This window comes from Panthera onca, chromosome D2 (assembly GCF_046562875.1).
Source record: "Panthera onca isolate mPanOnc1 chromosome D2, mPanOnc1 haplotype 2, whole genome shotgun sequence".
Classification (NCBI taxonomy): domain Eukaryota; kingdom Metazoa; phylum Chordata; class Mammalia; order Carnivora; family Felidae; genus Panthera; species Panthera onca.
Genome location: NC_138349.1, coordinates 20,595,545 through 20,617,201, shown reverse-complemented (window position 1 = coordinate 20,617,201; position 21,657 = coordinate 20,595,545). Strand labels below are relative to the sequence as shown.

General features: G+C 46.5%; 1 protein-coding gene across 5 annotated transcripts in view; it reads right to left on the bottom strand.

Moving 5' to 3' along the window:
• The window catches only part of XPNPEP1 (X-prolyl aminopeptidase 1), a 58,679-nt gene that overhangs the window by 1,987 nt on the left and 35,035 nt on the right, over nt 1-21,657 (bottom strand). For all 5 annotated transcript variants that reach the window (XM_060641546.3, XM_060641549.3, XM_060641547.3 and 2 more), the window contains 13 exons: nt 20,703-20,798; nt 17,365-17,446; nt 15,639-15,849; nt 13,752-13,841; nt 13,187-13,237; nt 11,583-11,641; nt 11,376-11,453; nt 9,398-9,469; nt 7,125-7,185; nt 5,569-5,638; nt 4,510-4,683; nt 3,507-3,583; nt 2,220-2,318 (listed from right to left, as the gene is read on the bottom strand). In XM_060641546.3, coding sequence (XP_060497529.3) covers nt 2,220-2,318; nt 3,507-3,583; nt 4,510-4,683; nt 5,569-5,638; nt 7,125-7,185; nt 9,398-9,469; nt 11,376-11,453; nt 11,583-11,641; nt 13,187-13,237; nt 13,752-13,841; nt 15,639-15,849; nt 17,365-17,446; nt 20,703-20,798 — 1,220 coding nt within the window. The remainder of the gene's footprint in view (nt 1-2,219; nt 2,319-3,506; nt 3,584-4,509; nt 4,684-5,568; nt 5,639-7,124; nt 7,186-9,397; nt 9,470-11,375; nt 11,454-11,582; nt 11,642-13,186; nt 13,238-13,751; nt 13,842-15,638; nt 15,850-17,364; nt 17,447-20,702; nt 20,799-21,657) is intronic.

Here is a 21,657-nt window from a genome sequence, read left to right as displayed (position 1 = left end):
AGCCCCTAAAGTAATTGTTAAGACAGTCTGTTTGGGAGACAGGAAAGGGCGTGACCAAGTATTTTAAAAGCCAAATGGATAGAATCTGGTTGTGGGTACTACTGTGGCTTCAGACAGAACGAAGCCCCAGATTCATTAAGTGGTATATGGAAAGACATTCTTTGGCCGAAAGAGATAATAAATGTACTCTGCCTGGTATGTTAAGTACATCTACTGTTATCTGTAGAAACTTGCTTATGATCTAAGGGTAAGAAGATATTATCTGCCCTATAAAAATTGACAGAAGGAACAGTTCAGTGAATTGGCTATGCAAGGTATGGTAATGAACCACAGATTAAGACAGAGCCACTGGGGGCGCCTGAGTGGCTCAGTCGGTTATATGTCCGACTCTTGATTTCGGCTCAGGTCAGGATCTCACGGTTTGTGAGATCAAGCACCAGATCAGGCTCTGAGCTGACAGCGTGAAGCCTGCTTGGCATTCTCTCTCTCCCTCTCTTTCTGCCCCTGCCCCGCTCATGTGCACACGCGCATGCACTCTAATAAATAAATAAACATTAAAAAAAAAAAACCCACTGGTCTACGTCCAATGTCATGGGGTGGACTGTGAGGTTAACAAAACTCTTTCTCCCTCAAAGAAGAATGGTCTCACTCAACCTTCCTCATGCACTATTTCCCTGGATAAAGCAGAATGTCATTGGGAGAAATGCCTCCTGATTAGTTCATTTTATCTAGACGGCAAGGATTGCAAACCCTGGGTACAGGGTAGGAAGCCACGGCCTTGGTCTTCCAAGAGAGTAAAGTGACTTATTACTGAACAGTCCCTCGCTAAGACCCTGGAAGCGGTACCCAAGGCCACGGTAAGAGACAGTGGCTCCTATGGTCACAAAGGATTTAAGCAGGGTGGCTTCCATGCCCACCTAGTGTTCTTGTCCCCTTTCACGTTAGCCATCCCCTACAGAGGCTGGAAAAGACCCCTGCAATGCTGGAGGGACTCTTCCCGCCATAGACACAGCTGACATCACTGTTAACAGGCTGTGTCCTGTCCAGCACCCTCTACAACCACATCAGTAGGACTCGTTTAGGTGCTGCGAGTGGGAATGTCTGGCGGGTCAAGGGCACTGACAGTTAAGCACAGTGTCCACACTAAGCAGGGGGTAGATGACATTTTCTGTCACCCATCTGTGAGCTGGATGAGGCAGAAGAGACTTCTAGCTGCAGGAATTCCATCCCACAGTCCAATAGAAGGGGCCTCCTTAAGCCTGAGGCACTTTTCTCCAGGGCCGAGCATGAGGCCTAGGTGTGCGCCACTGAGGATGCCTAAAGAGGCACTTCAAGGTCCCTGGAGTGGGGTCAGTGGCTGCTTTGAGTGATAAAAACATATTCCTATAGAACCTACCACACCTGTCCTGACTTTGGCTCCCATCAATCATCTGCCTTTGCAGGGACTTCTGACCACCTACCCTGCTCTGGAACTTGTGTCCTTCTGACTTCTGTCTTCCTGGCTTGGGAGCAGTTTTGTCTGTCCAGTGTTGACCATTCCTGCCCTGTCTCTGACCCCTCTCTGCTCTGATGTTGATCACCTGGCCTGATCCCTCAAGGCTTACTCCAGGTCCTGGTGCCTGTCACCTCACCTGGCCGTGTGGGCCTGGGGACCCACCAGAGGACTTGAAGGGGTTTCAAGACCTGTTTCCTTCTGAGCTTGATAGGTGAGCACTATTGTGCTCCTAGCTTTGTGAAGAGTTTCACAGCCCAGAGTGACCAGACTAGTAGCTACCACCTCTCTCCTTTCTGTGTGGAAACTGGGCATATGATAATAGATTTTGCTTTTCATGCCCTTAATGTTTCATTCAACATTAGAAAACAATCTGGTATGCGCAATGGCCAACAGGCCCTTCCACCCATCTGGCTTCTCATAGGGGAGACACATGGCCCATGGTTTGCTAAACACGCCTCAGCGCAGATATGGCTCCTGCCCTCATGGAAAGCAATGGCAAATTATTCCCACTCACGAAACCTTACAGCCCCACAATAGTGCAGGGAGGACCCCTACCTGGAGAGCCAACAAATACAGGAAAAGCACCTACAGACCACAGGAGACTTAGAATCTTCAGACCCAGGTGGCACAGACCTCTAAATTAAAAAGTGAGAACAGACTAGAGAGCATAAGGTAGCTCCCCACCCCCACTTCCACTCTGTCACCTCCAAGCCACCCTCATTACCTCTTTGTCTGTAAGAGAATCCACATCTATCATTTTGGTCTGTATCGGAACCAAAGTTAAAGGTTCAAAGGTCAGGCTTCCCCGGTTATTGAAGTTGTACTGTTGGAAAAAGAAGAAAACAGAAGCTTTTACTTCTCCCTCTCACAATGAACCACCATGAGGTCATTCCCACCAGCCAGGACCACCCCTCAGGGCCAGGTGTGACTGGGAACCAAGAAGGGGTCAGAGCTTTTTCAATCGGCCCAGGAGGCACGATGAACCCAGCTGACGGGACTGTCCAAAAGCTGCTCCGCTGTGCAAACAGCAGCCATCAGAAGCCGAGGGGCTCTCAGCAGCAGGTCCACAGGCTAATATCCACGGTAATGGAGAAGAAGTAAGGAAACAACATGGCGGTGTCTGGATGAGGGGCATCACTGGTTTTGGTTCTCAAGACTCTACGGCATATAAGTGCCCGACACCACTTTTATTTAACAGTTAACCGCGTGGCCTGTCCTGACCTGCTAGTCTCATCAGGTGACACATAACAGGTTTGTCCATCCTACATAGTATGGGATGGCCATGGCACCTGAGGGCATGCTGGGTCTCTGATCCTGGCAAGGCCTCTGGGAGTGAGAAGAGAGGTCACTCTCACAGACAGTGACTTCAACATGCAGATCCCTGCAGGCTTAAGAAGCCACTTCTCTCCAACTGTTTGATTTCCAGTCACTCACAGAAGAGGAGTAAGCAGGTCTTCTAGGTAAAGCCTAGCACCTGACGCCCTGCATCCTCTTGTAACAGTGATGGGGAGAAGGAGGAGCCCCTGTCCTCTGCAGGGCACCGGACCTATCTTCTCGCCAGCCTGTGGGGCCTGACCCACAGTATAACTCATGGCTCCTCAGGTTTACCCAATAAAAATCATCTAGGTAATTTGTTGAAAATATAGTTTCCCAGCCCCAGCTCTGGGTCTGGGGTCTGGGAGGGGCCTTTAAACAAGCACCTCCCCCACCCCCTGCCCCTGTAGAGGAAGCATCATGACAAGAAGCTGCCTCTAGCAAACTCAGACCCAAATCACATCCAGCAGGGGCCTGCCTGGGGCTCCATGCATTCCAGTTCTGGGTCCCAGTTCATGAAGAATTTTCTTTTTGGCTTTGCAGAGGAGAGTGATTTCTAGGAAACTCTCCACTATGGGAAGGAAGCTCCATTTCAGCTCCAAAATGGCACACTCTTGGCTCCAAAAACAAACATCTTTATCTTCCCTCATTAGGAAATAATGAAAATTTTACAATAAATAAATACATAACTACCTACCTTGGTCTTCACAGGGACCACCAGGACAACATTTTCAATGCGAATTCCAAAAGCCCCATCTTCATAATACCCTGGCTCTAAAAGACACCAAATCCAGAAATGAGAAGCAGCCCATGATGAACGTGCACATGACCACTCCTGGGATGACAGCCCCACCCTGGAGGGGGAGGAGAAACAGGTGAACAGTCCCCTCAATCCAGCCGCAAGAGCCCAGAGATGCCTCCTCCTCCCACATGGCCGCTTTCAATAGGTCTTCGAGGAACAGAAAGGAAGGTTCTGAAATCCCTGAGTACAATAACAGGATCCACCACAGAGATCACAGCGCATATTCATAAGCCATAATGATGCACGCATTACAATATATTCACAGAGATCTGTTAATGACGTGGGGAAAGGAAGTACATTAAGAAAGCAGAATACAAACACTATGTCCAGTATAATCTGAATGATTAGAAAAAAGATATATACACATATGAAAGACCAAAAGCTAATACATCAAAATATTAAATAGCATTTCCTATGGATGGCTGGATTACAAGTGATTTTCATTTTCTTCCATATGCTGTTCTACTGTCTCACTTTTTCTAATTTTTTTTTTTAACGTTTATTTATTTTTGAGAGAGAGAGAGAGAGAGAGAGAGAGACAGAGTGTGAGCAGGGGAGGGGCAGAGAGAGAAGGAAACACAGAATCCAAAGCAGGCTCCAGGCTCCAAGCTGTCAGCACAGAGCCTGACGCAGGGCTTGAACTCACGAACCACGAGATCATGACCTGAGCTGAAGTCAGATGCTTAACCGACTGAGCCACCCAGGTGCTCCCCATCTCACTTTTTCTAAAATGAACACGTGTCACTTTTATAATCATAAAAAGTTGTTCTTAATTCAAGGAGACAAGAGGGGGAAAGTATATCTAATTTACTTTAAAATAATTAAGTATAAGAAACAACAGAGAGTGTTCAAACAGGCTCAGAGATCCACACATGCACTGGGTGAGAGGGACACATACCGTCAGTGACGATCATGCCTGCTTCCAACGGCTCATCAGAGAACGTTTTATAACTGATGCCACAAGGACCCTCATGAACATTCAGGAAAGACCCAACACCGTGTCCTGTTCCGTGCAAGTAATCCAGGCCAGAATCCCATAAAGCTGAGCGGGCAAACGAGTCAAGAAGGTGTCCTGAAAGACACATAAGAACCACTTGATGATATTTGTCCAGTACTTTTTCAATTTGCAAAGCACTTTAGAGATTAGATTTATTATGTTTGGCTCTAGAAGGTGAAACAGAAACCAGCGTGTAAAAGTTACTGGAGGGTTCTGATTTCAACCTGGCATAAGGAAGAGCTAACAATCAGAGCTCCCGAGGAGGGCCGCTCCCCAGCCAATCAGAGCTCAGTCTGAAGCCAGAGGATTGTTTGTCCACGAAGCCAGCAAGGGGACGGCCGCCGGCAGCAGCTAAGGGTGTTGGCGATAGGGACATTCCCTTCCCAGTTCTGGGACCCGGAGGTTTCAGGATTAAAACCAGACTGCAATAAAAGGGATGCCCAGGGAGATGAGTGCAGGCTCCATCTAAGATTCAAGGTCCAGGTGTTGTCAACTCCCTGTCCAGTGCCCCATCCATCAGTCCTCAAGCAAACTGGTATATATCTGAAGTCAGGTTCCCAGTAAAATAAATCCCGACAAGGATCCCAACCAGGAGGCCCTGGCCCAGCACTGCAGGGCAGAAGGAGGCTGCACCAACTTCCGCTTGGGCCCTGAGGCCTTCACGCCCGGCTGCACTCTCCTGGGAGCCACCTTTATGTGTCATCCGACACCTGAAGTGGTCAGGAGAGAGGTATACAGCCGACATCAAGCCCAAACCTCAGCCTGCTCCCTGGGAGACCCTCTGAGCTCAGTCAGCGGGTCCAGGAGACTCACTTCCTGCGGCACACCCACCTGCCCTGGACGGGCCTGAAGGGACTGGGGCTGACACGACAAGAAAGGACATGTTCTTCCACTCACATTTAGACACGTTTGGTGTCTGAACAAGAACCAGCCTGTCATATGACAGAAGGAAACACCTACCTTTGGTTCCAGTTGGAAAAACGGCTGCGCTCACAGCTATGTGGCCCTTGAGGACATATGTGAAGCATTCCTGCCAAAGAAAACCCAGGGGGCGTGTTGCAGAACCGGGACAGAGGTGTTAGTCCTGTAGTTTTCCAGCAGTTCAGAAAACCTTGCTTCTGAAGGCTTTTAGCAATACCACAGAGAAAATCAGAGTGAAAAGAAAAAGAAATCTGGTGGAAAAAAAGCTTGGTCATAGGACCAATTTTCCAGAAAATCTTGAAATTAAATTGAGTAAAAGAGAACTGTCAGAGACATGATCCCACAGATCCTTCCCTGGTAATGAACATTCCAATATCCTCTGAGCACGAGAAAGACTGGGAAAGTAGGAGAAGGTACTGGTGAAGCCAGCTAACATTTCCCGAGCGACTCCTCTGTGCCAGGCATGATAGTAAACACTGATCATTTAATCCCACACTTCATGATGGAGATGCTGTGGTCATCCTCACTTGACAGAGAGATTAACCAGCATGCTGGGTGGCTCACTTCATAAGCAGCAGCATCTGGCCTTGAAGCCAGGCGGTCCTGCTTCGGCCTCTGTGCCCTGACCAATGTTATACTCAGGGGTTATCCCTAACTGCCTGGATGAAGAAATTGCTGCTGGGAAGGTTAGCGGTTTGCTGGTAAGGTGCAGAGTTAGGACTAAACCCATACTCTTCAGTCTGGTCTGGAATTCTTTCTCCAGAACAAAAAGAGTCACACCAAAGGTCTATGGACCCAAGGTCAAACTCCTCTGAGGTGCTCATGCCTACAAATAGATGAGCCACAGGACCTGAAGTATGAAGCTTGCTCTGCTGCACTGCCTAAAACTCTCTTCCTTGGATAAACTTCCTGCAGAAGTTCCCAGAAAAAGATTCACTGAGAATCAACCAACATTCACTAGGTAGTGACTGATCCGGGAACTTGCAAGGTTCATGGAACCTTTACAACCAGCCCTGGAGGCAGGTACTCTTATCCCCATTTCTGCGGATGTGTCTGTGTGCTTTACTCAGGGTCACAGAGCCAGTAAACAGCAGAGAAGACCTCAAGTGCAGACTCTAGACTCCTGGTGCACATCTCTCTACCTCACTGCTATCTCCTCCTTTCCAGGCCAGACAGACCCAAAACTGAGCAGTGTATATCATTTCAGAGGGTTCCTACAGCTAAGCCTATAAATGGAAATGCTGAACTTGAAAAAAGAAGGGGGTGGCTTTCAGAACCAAATCTAGATGCTGTTTGTAAAAAACGTACATTTCACTACCCCATTCCTATCCCTAGAGATTTCCTGACTCAAGAGAATACTACTGACGCTGTTAAACTTGAATCTGAGTTCCTTGACCTTAGCAGACAGAATGCTTTTAAAATGTCTCCAGTAATTAATTAAATGGACATCATAAAGCAGATAAGCCTGACTCCACAGTAATGAGCTATTTTACTATCCCACATACAAATTTTACTTAGTTACACAATTCCTTTTCATAAAAGCAATGCTCTTACGAAAGCAGAGAGGCCCTCTCAAGTTTTCTGCTCTACCTTACCTTCTCATAGGCCGTAGGGGTCCCAAAATGCATGGTCCGTGTCACATCTGTGGTTCCGTCCCTTTCCAGAAGAAAGGACAAATTAGTTTTCACTCCAAATAAGCTTTTGCTCAAATATGGGGTAGGTGAGGCCACTGCTGGTGGCCACGTAAAATAGTGCAGCCACTTTGGAAAGTAATCTTCAGCTCCTTAAAAGGTTATAAATATGGAGTTACCACATGACCCAGCAATTCCACTCCTAGGTAAATGCCCAAGAGAAGTGAAAATCTAAAAACCTGTATACAGATGAACATAAGGGAAGGGAAGCAAAAATCACAAGGAGGGAGACAAAACATAAGAGACTCTTAAATACAGAGAACAAACTGAAGGTTGCTGGAGGGGTTGTAGGTGGGGGGATGGGCTAAATGGGTAAGGGGCATTAGGGAGGACACTTGTTAGGATGAGCACTGGGTGTTACACGTAGGGGATGAATCACTGGAATCTACACCTGAAATCCTTACAGCACTATATGCTAACTAACTTGGATGTAAATTAAAAAATAAATTAAAATAAAATAAGAAAACCTGTATACAAACGTTCATAGTAGCATTATTCATAAAACCCAAAAGGTAGAAACAACTTGAATGGCTATCAATGGATAAACAAAATGTGGTATCTATACAATGAATATTACTTAGTAATTACAAGGAATAAAGTACTGACACACACTAGGTCACGAATGAACCTTGAAGACAGAAGCCAGACAGAGAAAAGCCATGCATTATATATAATTCCATTTATAGGAAATGCCCAGAATAGGCAAACCCGTAGAGAGAAAGTATAGTAATGGTTTCCTAGGTAGGAGAAAATGGGAAGTGACTGCTAATGGGAATGGGGTTTCTTTCTAAGGGTGATGAAAATGTTTCAAAATTGCTGGTGGTGATGGTTGCACAATTCTGTGAATATACTAAAAACCATTGATTGTATACTTAACGTGAGTAAACTGTATGGTATGTGAAGTATATCTCAATAAAGTCGCTTAAAAAAACTAAATGAGACAAAGTAGGAATGCAAGAATGGCCTCATGTACTGAGACTAAACTCGTCAGGCCCTGACACGCACAATGCGAGGACTGTTTCATGGGAGACGCTGTCACTGGGGTCATAAACGAGGGGGAAGAGGACAAAGTAAACAGGAGCCTGCTTCTATCAAAAGAGGGCCGGGGCGCCTGGGTGGCTCAGTCAGTTAAACGTCCAACTTTGGCTCACAGTTTGTGAGTTTGAGCCCGCATCTGGCTCTCTGCTGTCAGCACAGAGCCTGTCTAGGATCCTCCATCCCCCCTTTGTCTCGGCCCCTCCCCCATTTATGCTCCTCTCTCTCTTTCTCAAAAATAAACATGAAAAAGAAAAGAGAGCCAACCTCCAATTCCTCCCATCAGGACAACAAAGGACTGAACCCTAAAAATACCCAAAGGTATCTCTTAGAACACACTAATCCATACCTGTGACACAGAAAGGATAACTTCTAGAATCCTGCTAAAATTTAGAAGTGAACCAAAATTTACACCAGTAGCCAAATAATCTCAACACCCTCAGTTCCAGGCTGTTATCATGAATACCAACCCATGTGTCCCAAGGCTAGGCTGTGGTTTCCATGCACGGGGCGGAGCTCACTTAAAGATCAGGCTCCCCCTCAGCCATGGTCCCAACTGCAGTGGGAAAGGAGCATTTAAAAGGCCTTGCTCGTGCCCTCTTCATGCAGACAACACCTGTTCCAGCTCCCTCTCATGGCTTCCACATCGAGACCCAACGAACTCTTGGGTTCTCCTCTGAGAAACTTTCTAGAGGATGAGTGTGAAAAGGAGCAAGATGTGAAGACGAAAATTCAGAAATTCAGGGGCAACCTAGTTTCTCATTCATTCATTCCAAATTAATCCCTTACCTCCCAAGCCCTGAGGCCACTACAAGTCCAGAGAGCTAGCAGGCAGTTTATGAGCTAGAGCAGAAGCCTTTCCAGTGGTTTTGAAAGCTTGCTTTCAGTTATTTATTTAGTATTTAACAACACTCGGCCAAGAACTAAACATTCCTATCAAACAGTCTTTTGTGGGAAGAGTCACCACTGGGCTCTTTCAACCACGGGTGGAAAAAAAGGACAAGACACGAGAACGAGTCCATTAGCAGCAGGTGCAGAGTGAGAGTCTCAGCTGAGTGCTCTCAGCTGGAGCCTGGCTTGCCCCCTATTCAACTGCTTTGACCCAACATCGTCAAGTTCTACGGCAGCCCTAGTTTACTTACTTGTATTGAGCTCCCGAGTCAATCAGGTACACCTCATCTAGCGACAAGGTCCTATTCGTCTCAGGGACTGGCCTAAGAAAGTTAATTAAAAAATAATTAGTCCACAAATGTAAACACTTCCTGAATCTGGGAGGGGGACAAATAAGAGTTCCTTATACTATTCTTACAACTTAGGTTAAGTCTGAAATTATATCAAAATTAAAAGTTACCAACTAATTAATTATTCCAAATAATTTAATCTTCTAGAACTAGTCAAAGACCCAGTCGACCTATCTCCCCAACTGGATAAAGAGATCAAGAGAAGGAAGAACAACGTATCTCTTTATATCTAGCTCCATGTGTGCTTGGAACAAAAAAGATGTTCGTGAAATAATTGTAAAAGTTACAAAAATAATAATCATTAGATGCAGCAGGACCAAGCTAGAGTCCTCAGAACTGGCAATATAGCAGCCAGGAGTCACTTGTCTCTGGGTGTGGGGGTCCCAGGCCCCGGCCTCAGCCTCCATGTGACTCCCTCAGTCCTGACCCCGTCAGGAGCCTCCCCACTTGCTTCCTAGGCCACCAGACAGGCAGGAGGTAAATTCCTCAATTTGGGAGGAAAACTAAAGGGATTTTTACTGGGAAGTGAAGTAGATCACAATGTTCTTACACGAAAGCACTTTTTCCAAATGAACACGAAGCACTTTTAAAAAGTGATCTGATTTCCCCAGGCCACTTCCAGACAGTGTCACTGCACTGGGAAATGCTACAACGAATAAGAGCACTGCAAGTCTCTGCCCTGCCGCTGAGAGAAGGACTCCTTCATTTCCAGGCACCACCCCCTCTCCAGCACTACGGGCATCAGTGGCTACTTGGGCCGAACGACTGAAAAAGACAACCAGACATGGAAGCAACGTCCTGCTTCTCAACAGGCTTCCAGCAGCCCATTGTGAAAACATGCCAAAGTAGAAGCAGGCTTCTCCCCCATTTGATCGGAGTTCTTTTTAATGTGTTAATTACATGTAAAATTCTAGGATAGTATCCAGCCAAGAAATTCATCACCTGAATTAAACATAAGACAAAAACTGGAGTCCTTTTGATATTTTAATTTTGGAACAGAAGCATTAATATGAGAGAGCTGCACAATCACAGCTGTGACTGTCTCCCACACAGCTTCAAAATCTGCCCCAAGACTAAAAGCTCTAAAAGCAACTATTAAAAGGGGGTGGGGGTGAATCTCTGCCCAAGTACAGCCCAGTGAGACAGACCAAGTGATCTTCCCCCAGACTGTGTACCTCAGACATGGAGCAAAGAACTCAGAATGCCCGACACAAGGCAAATACATTCAACTGGGCAATTCTGAAAGCTGAAGCCCGATAATCAAGCCAAGTTCCATTTCCCACCATCTCCACAGACAGATCAGCCCTAAACTTATCAGTGCCCCTCCCATCTCACAGTGCAGGGAATGCTCAGCTCTGTGAGTCCACAGGCTCTTATAGGTCATCTGCTAAAATGCCTCGTAGGCTGGGTGCCAAGCCCACAAGGAGGGAAGAAAGGGTGCTGATTATCTCCCTAACCATAATAGTATGCTCAACAACCTCATGATAAGTTTTTTGGTATGGAGTGATGGAGCTCACAAAGATGTCTGGACTCCTGCATCAAGATGGCTGCCATTATCAAGAAAGACAAACACCGATCACCATGATCAAGAGCTATGAATACAGCTTCTGTAGACACAGAAAGGAAATGGGGACAACCCATTTGACTACATCGTGAAGAATGTCAGTGCCATACACCTGAGCCTAAGTGGAGGCTCCCAAAAGGCAGAGAGTGGGAGATTGAGAGAAAACAAGACCTTATTTCCCATATAAGAACAGTCTCAACAGACAACATGGGGGTGGGCACTGGGGCCTCTGGTAAAATAATGTCTCTCCCCTGCTCAGGCTCCTGTGCAGAAGCAGCAGCAAAGCCAGGCACCGTGCTCCTCCGCATGCCTTACGCGTAGTGAATGATGGCGCCATTGGGTCCCGTACTGGAAATCGTTGGGAAGCTCAGGTCCACAAAGTCAGCCTGTTGTCTGGAACAGAAAGACACAGAGAGCACAGCGGCTTCCAGAATCTTATTGTGCCAGCAATCAGGGCCCTCTCAGCCTCATTTAAGTTGCCAAAGAAATGACCACAAGGTTCCTGCGCACACGGATCCGTACCTGCGAAATTCCTCAGCCTTGTCGGCAGCTGAGATCTCCGACACACCACCTTTGGGCACCTACAAGGAAGTTGCTCATAAGTCATCAGGAGTGATAAATTCACGTGTTTATTACATGTTAAAAGGGATGCATTAAAAGCTTATTTTTTCCTCAATTCCCATGTCCCGGCTGTCCAACCTATGGGACACAGCTGAGGTCTCGTCTTCAACAAGGAGGGAACCTTCTAAGACTCTTACCAAAGCAATCTAAAGTAGAAGGGTTTAGGGGCACCTTGGTGGCTCAGTCAGTTAAACATCCAACTTCAGCTCAGGTCATGATCTCACGGTTTGTGAGTTCAAACCCCATGTCGGGGTCTGTGCTGACAGCAGCCTGAAGCCTGCTTCAGATTCTGTGTCTCACCCTCTCTCTGCCTCTCCCCACTTGTGTTCTGTCTCTATCTCAAAAATAAATAAAATATTAAAAAAAAAATTAAAGTAGAAGGGTTTCTATCCTTTCAATTTTTCACTTAACTCTCTGCCCCAGTGTTATACCCTAAAACCTCCCCAAACTTAATCCATCTAAGTTGAAAAATTCAAAACCATCTCCTGCTAGGATATTGTCTTGCGAAAGTCATCCTAAATACGTAAAGAAGATAAATGAAAGATATTATTACAGGGTGATTAATAACGGCAAGAAAATTAAAAAGGATCTAAACACCTGAAAATAGGAGCAATGGCAAATTGGTCTAACCACTAAACGCAACCTCTCTGCTTGGATCCTTCTTTTTTATTCGAGTATAGTTGACACACAGTGTTATGTTAGTTTCAGGTGCACAACACAGTGATTCGTCATCTCTATTTATGCTATGCTCGCCACAAGTGTAGCTACCATCTGTCACCTCACAATGCTTTTACGATTTGGATCCTTTTTTTAAGGCCTCAAAGCACATGGAAAATGCTCACGCCGTGGTGCTAACGGAATAAAATAAAATACAAAATCGTACATATACACTGAGAGATGTGTAAAACTTATTTACGCAGAAGGAAAATAGCCAGAGAGAATAAAATAGTTACACACAGGGTGATACCCTTCTTCCAGTTTAAGCTACTTTTAAAGAATTGTTTATATAATATTTAAAGGGAACATGTGATCGTTTAGTAATGACACAAAGAAATCCTCCTGCTGTCAACCATAAGGAATGAAAGGGCAACAAACTAATGGCCAAGAGTCAATTTACTATCAAATAAAAAGTTTTAAGTCTTAAATTGAAGTATACAAAGATCTTTTTCTCTTAATATCATCAGCTTGCCTAGAATATTATTGTGAGTCATTTTTCCTCATAATGAAATTCCACTCAGTTATAAGACAATGCCTTGACCCAAAAAGGATCCTCTCTGTGAAGGAAATTCTGTCTTCATCTGTGTTACTATTTTCTACAATTAAAAAAACTTCTAAATACACACACACCAAATTTCCAGAAAGAACTACCAAAAGTAAGGACTAAAATTAGATCAAGACCTTACACCTCGTGGTCACCAGAGCATGGAGGTGCCACGGTTTGAATCACATGTTGAGAACTTCTGAATAATCTACATCCATGTGTTAAAACAAGACGAAGAACCAACCTCTTTCTCCAGCCAGTTAAAGAGTTCACAGAGGGCAACAGCATCTTTAATCTGTGCAAAGAATAGAGACAATTTTTTTTAAGTTATTACTGAAAATCAGCTGGGCAAATTCAATGCCCAGCCCTAACGTGGTTCTGAGAAAGCCGGACCCATCAGGCACAACCAGGGAAGGGCCTGCCGAGAGCAAAGGCACATCCCTCAGTGGATTCACTCCTGCCCTCCAGAGGCAGGAAAGACAAGCCACTGGCAAATGCCATCTGTGGGCCTCAAATCTTTCTAGACCCACCACTGGCCTTGAAACATACCTTGGGCCTTTTAAGAGGCATCACTTTCTTATTCTTCTTCTTCTCCATCATCATCATCATCATCGTCGTCGCCTTTTTTGTGTTATACATTGTACTTTATAAAGATCTAGCCCACTGAGTATTCTACTTCATTTTCTCACTAACGCTGGAAGGCTCAAAAAATTTCCGGCCTTGTGCCAGGCTCAAAGCCACACAGCAGATGAGGGACTGGGCCTTCCAACCACCATACACACCCCCTTTGCACGGGCTGCTTTACTCACGTGAGCTCGCCTCATGCCTTCTGATTCGGCAGAATTCTTCACAGCTTTGGCGATGCAGATGGGGGTGTAAGGCATACAGCATCGATGATCCTAGGGGCAAAAGGCATAGTATGAGAAACTGAGTCTGGCTCCACTCACCCAAGACCAAGGCAATCACCTCTTCACCCAGCACATCAAGACAGGTCATGTGAAGAGCTCCCATTCAGGACCCATGGAGCTGTGCCTGGGGATCGAAGTCCTGCCCCTTTTGGTTGATGACTCTGAGCATGACAAGAGGGGCTCGAACACTTCCAAAAGGTAAAGTACATCAAACAAGATTATTTTTCTTCTGTCCCCCACATCTTCAGCTCTCTGGCACTGCTGGCTGCCAGCCATCAGGAAGACACTGCTTTTCAAGCTTCCATGGTCATGGTCAGAGTCCATTAACAGATCAAAGCTTGACTGAAATAACCCCTTTCTTGAAAAAGCACAAAGGAGGCTTTTTCCCACTGGGGACACACACGACTGAGGGAGGGCTCCTGCTCCTTCCCATCTTGCTCAGGGATCACAAATCACCTACTGTTCACGATCTGATCGTAAAGGGCTGGGGAAGACCCTTCCCAATGAGAACGAGTCAGAGGCCAGCCCTGCACTCCGGGAGGGGGGTTTAGGATCACCTTGCACTCGCACAGAGCTTGTTGAAAGGCTTTCATTCCTTCTAGGCTTCTTATCCCCTCACTCCTACGTGCATAGCCCTCATGAAACAGAGAAGGCAGGCATGATCCCCTAACTTAGGTCAAGGAAACAAATCTCTGAGCAGATGAGTGTCACACAGTGTGAGAGTGGCAGGGCGTACTGGCAAGCCAGGTCTCAGTGGGCCAGGCCTGGGCTCTTTCCAGGATGGAGAAGAGAGGAGACCCCTGGGCTTGCTAAAGGGCACTTGGCAGCCAGAGGCTCCAGACAGGATGTTCGAAAAGGCTACAATCCAAGGTGGCTTGGATTCCAGTCATGCCCTGGGCCCTAGTTAAAATGAGAGGACAGGTGTTCACTGCTTAGAATAACCCAACAGGGGCTGAGTAAAGGTTAAGGGTATCACTATCATTTGACTTTCAACAAGTCCCCAACTTCCCAAGCCTCTCTGGGCCTCGTCTCCTTAGCTGTAAAACGTGGTGAGGGAGGAGCACACGCAGAGTAGTGTTTCCCAGAGTTCTCCTACCACCTACACAGCTCTTACACCGGCTGCCAGCCCTCTAGACCTTTACTTCTTTTCTTTAGACCATCTTTATTTAAAAAATATTTTTTTAAATGTTTATTTATTTTTCGAGAGAGAGACAAAGCACAAGCAGAGGAGGGGCAGAGAAAGAGGGAGACACAGAATCTGAAGCAGGCTCCAGGCTCTGAGCTGTCATGGGGCTCAAACTCACGAACGGCGAGATCATGACCTGAGCCAAAGTTGGACACTCAACCGACTGAGCTACCCAGGAGGCGCCCCTCTTTAGACCATCTTCAAATCAACTTAGTTTGTTAAATTCTGTCTTAAGAAACAATTTTTATATCATCATGGTCTCAAATACTAGAAATATTTTTTCTAGTATATGCTGAATTGCTTTTAAAACAGAGAATATTTAAATAAACCTAAGTATTAGTATATACCACCTAAAATCATCTCTCATGCCACACTCTGGACAACACAGGACTCAATGAGTCCTAAGGGCCCTCAGACTCTCAACATGGCTCTAGCCCAAAGGGCTCATCTAGGGAGAGGACATCTCTGATCTGACAATCAGTCCCCGAGATCTTCCAAAACAACCTCTGTTTCAAAGACAAAGCTGCATGATGCCAGAACTGGGAAGGGGCTGGCAGCTGGAATGTGGCCGACTTTGGATGGGCCTCAGCAGGGCTACCAACCTTGGGGATGGTCTCGCTTACGGCGTAGCTGGCCTTGTCGCTGACCCACACCTTCTCCCTTGGGGAGAGATTGGCACACAGAGCCTTGAGCTCGCCCAGGATGGACTTGTAGGGAAGCACCTGGATTCTGTATTCGGCTTCTAGGCCCAAGTCAAAAAGCAGATGCTCCTTCACACTGGGGGCATCTATGCGGTCACCATCAATGAAGAGCCTGCAGAGGGGCCAGGGGTGAGGTGACAGAAAAAGGAGGACACGTGAGTGAGGGGGGAGAAGTACACACCCACACATACACAACAGGCTCCACCTTCTAGCAACCGAAACCAAGCAGTTCCCCTTCCTCCCCATTCCCTTCTCAAATCCTGCTCCCCAAACTGTGTCCCTATCCCCATGTATGTTATCACCATCCACTCCATTCCCCCAGCCGGGACGTGGACACTGTCCCTTCCCGCCACTAAGATCTTTGGGCCTATAGTGTAAATCCTGATCAAATCTGTCCAGCTTTGGCCGTGGCCTTGCCTAGTCACCAGCCAGGTTCAGGCTGCCCCCATCTCTCTGCTGGATTAGCACCAGAGCCTCCTAACTGGTCTCTGCATCCAGTCTTGCTCCAGCCAGCACAGTTTTCCCAGCCACAGTATTCATGTGGTTCCCTGTGAAAAAGTATCATGTGGTTCCCTGTGAAAAAGTCGTTCAATAGCTCCCCAGTGTCCTCAGGATAAAGGTCCGAGCTCCTGGACACCGCTCACCGGCCTTCCTTTAGGTGGCCCCTGCTCACCTTCCAGCCTCACACTCTATGTTCCCACCACACTGAACCACTCCAGGCCCTCCTCAGGCAGCGTGCTCTCTCCTGCCCAGAGCCACTGAAAATGTCATGCCCTCTGCTTAGACCACCATTCTCCTCACTCCCCGCTCACCTAGCCAACGCACATGCGCCCTCGATCTCTGCTTCGATATTATTTTCCCCAAGAGTCTCCTCTGATGCCCAAGTTTAGGTCAGGCCCCTCCTGTAACATCCATACGCATCCCACTGACAAGTCAGTGCCCACTTACATGCCCTGAAGCCCCTGAAGAGACATTCATCCCCCAGCTCCAGCCCAGCACCCTGTCTCATTCACCCTAGCACCCAATAGAGACCCTATCAACTTAATAAATGTTATCTGAATAAAGAGCCATCCAAATAAAAGAACAACTGCAGGAAGGCCACAAGCAATGCTTTAATGCATAAAGTTTGACGGGGGGAGGGGGGGGGGGCGTGGGCTTCCGGTGTCATTTCTGACCTTCCAGATGCCTGGGTTTATTTGAACTATGGACCCAAGACTGTATAACTGAGCCTGTACATCCCTTTGCAACTGGCTGCTACAAAATTTAGAATCAAGTGTGTGGCCTGACCAAGACTTTGCAGCAGGAATTTTGTGAAATAGCTTCATTCTGGTTTTGTTCTGATGTCCTGCCTAGTTTGTTTGGTTTTTTTCCTATCTTCTAGTACTGGAGAGACTTTCATAGATTTCAAGATATTTGGGAGATTAAGAGAGAGGCAGGATGTAAAAGAAATACCTGCTGTTAAGGAAGACAAGAAGGGAAAGGAAAGAGGAGCGGGAAAGGGAGAAAGCAGAAGAAAAGCAGTGCATCAGCAGGACGTCAGGTAGTGATGGGGTCGACCAGCAAGGGAGACGGGGAATCTGAGGAGCTGTGAGGAAGGAAGGACCTTCCAGTGTGGCCCAACACTCACATGATCGTCTCCAATCCTATGATTGCATAGGAGAAAAACACCGGATTGTGCTCCACATCTGATCCTCGGAGATTGAACAGCCCTTAAAAAAAAAAAATAAAAGCCCCGTCACTTGCCTGACTTGAGACTACAAGAGAGAGCCTGTAGGGGGAGGGAAACGCTTCAACATCCATGGCAGGCTTCCATGGAAGGATTCCGTGGCATCTCTCAGAAAAGCCGGAAACCTCACTTCCTGGTTCCACTTGGAGCTGCAGTCGCTCATGCCCGCCAAATGATGGCACCAAAACTGTTTCTTATGCTACCATATTGCTGTCCCGGGAACAGAATGGAAGTTAGTCAAAAAACAGGAGGATTACCCTCCAAAGAGTTGAAATTGTCCCCCTGGTGGTGACCTGCCAGACCTGGCCTTGCTGCAGCAAACTGGCATTCCCAAGTAAAGGGAAAGGAGCCAAGCACTCTCTCCCTTCTGAAGCAAACAACGTCCTCGGGTAGAAAGACTGAGACCCACCCAGGATGGTGAGGGAGCCCAACAAGGCCCTCCGGCTAAGAGTCAAGGAGCCCCGAGGAGGCGGGGCTTCCCAGCAGAGGAACAAAAGCAGGGAGTGAGTGGTGGTGGCCTTTAAGCCCAAGAATGAAACCCGTATCGGAGCCCACCCAAGGGTCAGCTATGATACCGAACTGGAGTGGAGGCCCCACCTACAGCCAGTGTTAAAGGTGTTTGGGGAGATCACTGTATGTTTGAAGGAGTTTGGGGCAGATCACTGTATGTTTAAAGTCTGGGGAGATCATTGTATGTTTAAGAAACTAAAGTGGCCAGCAGAGAGAATAGCTAGGGTCTCAAAGCTTCCAGATGTCTAATGCTTGCTCTCCTGAAGAATACAGTATTTTAAAAACTCCTAGTGAGAAAAGCTCTACGTCTATTTTAAAATAATGGCTTCTCACAACAAAGCAATGAAGCTTTACCTATCAGACAAGCAGTTTAAAAATGACAGTACCAGGGCACCTGGGTGATTCAGTCGGTTAAGTGTCTGTCTGACTTCGGCTCAGGTCATGATCTCAGGGTTTCTGAGTTCGAGCCCTGCTTCGGGCTCTCTGCTGTCAGCACAGAGCCTGCTTCAGATCCTCTGTCCCCCTCTACCTCTCTGCCCCTTTGCTGCTCACACTATGTCTCTCTCTCTCTCTGTCTCTGTCTCTCTCTCTCTCTCAAAAAATAAACAAACATTACAAAAATTTTTTTGATAAAATTTTAAAAAATAAAAATGCCAGTACTTGGGACTGGGAAGGGTGTGGCAAGACAGGCATATTCCTATCCACTGTAAACAATTCTAGCAGGTAAATGGCAAGATGGGTCCAAAGGCCTACCACGTGCACACCCTCTAACCCATAATACCACCCCTGAAAGCAACCAGAAATAGAAGAAAATCATCAGAAACCAAGACACAGATTTTGATGCACTAAGATTTTGATGGCGGCATCATAATAAAATCGTGAGAAAATCAAAAATAACCTAAGGTCATCCTTAAGGGAATGGGTAAAGTAAATTATGGTATAACCAACCATATGATGGGATATTTATATTTACTTAAGTTACAATTATATATGCTTAAAGTATGCTGATACTTTGGAAAAAAATCAAGCTTCAAAATTATATATGCACCAAATATTAACAGTGATGATCTCTGGGTAACAAAATTATAGGTGCTTTTTTTTCTTTTTCTTTTTACTTCCTCTACATTTTCCAGGTTTTCCACAATGGGAATGTGTTTTCTTAAAATCAAAGGGAGAAATTAACTTTATATATGTTATTTTCCCTGATGTCAAGGTTATTAATTAATTAAGGATATAAGTCACTGATACATGTCAAGTATCACTGATAATCTGACAAAGTTTTGGGGCTGGGGACTGGAGACATAGGACACTGTGTAGTAGGGTCTCTTTCTCTAATGAGAAAATTAAAAAATGAGGTAGTGCCTCTTCTCAGTCACCCTGGGTCAAACCCAGTCAGAAAAGGAAGACAGAACAGGAAGATTCACCAAGATTCCTTCAGGTTCTAGAGGATGACAGGTACTAAACAATTGCATGCAGGTTGTTTAAGGTCTAAAGATTCAGAAACTGCTATTGTATCAAAAAAGCTGGTGAAAAATATTTATAGTTCCTGAGTTTTCTGAGGTACAAATATTTCTAGAACATGGGGCGCCTGGGTGGCTCAGTCAATTAAGTATCCAACTCTTTTAAAATTTTTTTTTTTTAACGTTTATTTATTTTTGAGACAGAGAGAGACAGAGCATGAACGGGGGAGGGTCAGAGAGAGTGGGAGACACAGAATCGGAAGCAGGCTCCAGGCTCCGAGCCATCAGCCCAGAGCCCGACGCGGGGCTCGAACTCACGGACCGCGAGATCGTGACCTGAGCCGAAGTCGGCCGCTTAACCGACTGAGCCACCCAGGCGCCCCCCAACTCTTTTAATTTATTTGTATTTTTTTTATGTTTATTTATTTTTGAGAGAGACAGAGACAGAGAGAAACAGAACACGAGTAGGGGAGGGGCAGAGAGAGACACACAATCTGAAGCAGTCTCCAGGCTCCGAGCTGTCAGCACAGAGCCCGACATGGGGCTCGAACTCACAAACCACAGGGTCATGACCTGAGCTAAAGTCAACACTTAACCAACTGAGCCACCCAGGTACCCCATAAGCTTCCAACTCTTGATCTTGGCTCAGGTCATGTTCTCATGGTTCATGAGTTCAAGCCCCATATCAGGCTGTGCGCTGACAGTGTGGAGCCTGCTTGGGATTCTATCCCTCTCTCTCTGCCCTTCCCTTGCTTGCTCTCTCTCTCTCTCTCTTTCTAAATAAGTAAATAAAAACAAAAATTTTTTTAAAAGAGAAATATTTCTAGAACATTCTCACTGTGAAGAACACAGGGGCCTAAAGAAAAAGTATAGAGAAAAAAATAATCTCCTATGGTGCCACTTCTACAGCTATAAAGAGACATGAATATTGACAGACACACAAATACTCACAGACATTAAGTGTTAGGAAGGAATGTCCTTCCTCAGAGGTGTCCCAGTCCTGAAGAGACTGGTCAGAGGTGGACATCCACCATAGATTTAACATCAGCCCCTGGCTGTAAAAACACTTTGGGCAAAGCTACATTCCCCTCTCCCATCTCTATAATTCTTTCTCCATCCTACTTGGTGCATCATATACCCATTGATGACTTAAGTCTTTTGTTTATTCCCTGGCCACTCAGAAAGCTGATCTGCATGAACACACAGATTCCCAGAGAACCAAGGGAGAGACCGGGTAACATGCCCAAACAGTAAAGCCAGAGCACTCACACGCAATCTCATCCAGGGCAGTGACCACAAACCACACGACGTTCCTCTCGGCCATTTTCAACCGAAGGTCTGCAACCTTGTCCTTCCAGGAGATGCCTGCAAGAAACAAACGTGCTTGCGGCTCTGGCCCTGGTTCCAGGGACCCACGGGAGCCAACTGAAAGAACCCATCCCAAACATTCTGAGCCAGCACCACCTGTTATAGGGAGCATGTTGGTTGAGCAAACAGGAGGCCTGGATTTAAGCCTCTGTCCAAACCTGTTGACTTTCAAGAGCCCTGACTGCCTCACCGACAAAATTAATACATTTGTTCATCCAACAAATGTCTATGAAGCACCTAGACTTCCCAGGCATAGGTATCTGCCAGGCACTGTGCTGGTCACCGTGGCTACAGCTCTGAGTTATACCCAGTCCCTGCCCTCAGGGGGCTTACAACCTAGATGGGAAGGCAAATAATTAAACCAGCAACAGTTACACTTCCGTGTAAGAACTGGCACAACAGCAGAGGCACAGGGAGCTACGAGAACATACTGCCCAGGAGGGAAAACTCACCCAGTCTTACAGGCCGGGGGAATACCACCCACTTTACATTCTTGGAGCCGAGAGACTCGCCCTTTGGTGCTAAGACCTAGGTACTCCCTGCAATCTGACTCACTGGGACCACTACTTCTAAATCACACTTGCCCTGTCATAGCCAGGGCCTCCCTGTGGCTCTCCAGATGGAATGGTAGCCCTGGGGAAGCTCACCCCATCACCACCACGACCACCACCATCCCCACCACGAAACGGTACTTTCAACTCCGGTTACAGCCACCTGGGAACAGGACGACCCTCTGTCTTATTCACCCAGCACCTGGCACAGTGTCCTGCACATAGTAGGTACTCGTGTTTGTTGAACACAAATCTTACCCCCAACGTCTGCTCTCCCCTCTCCTACAAGTAATAGGTCAGCGCCT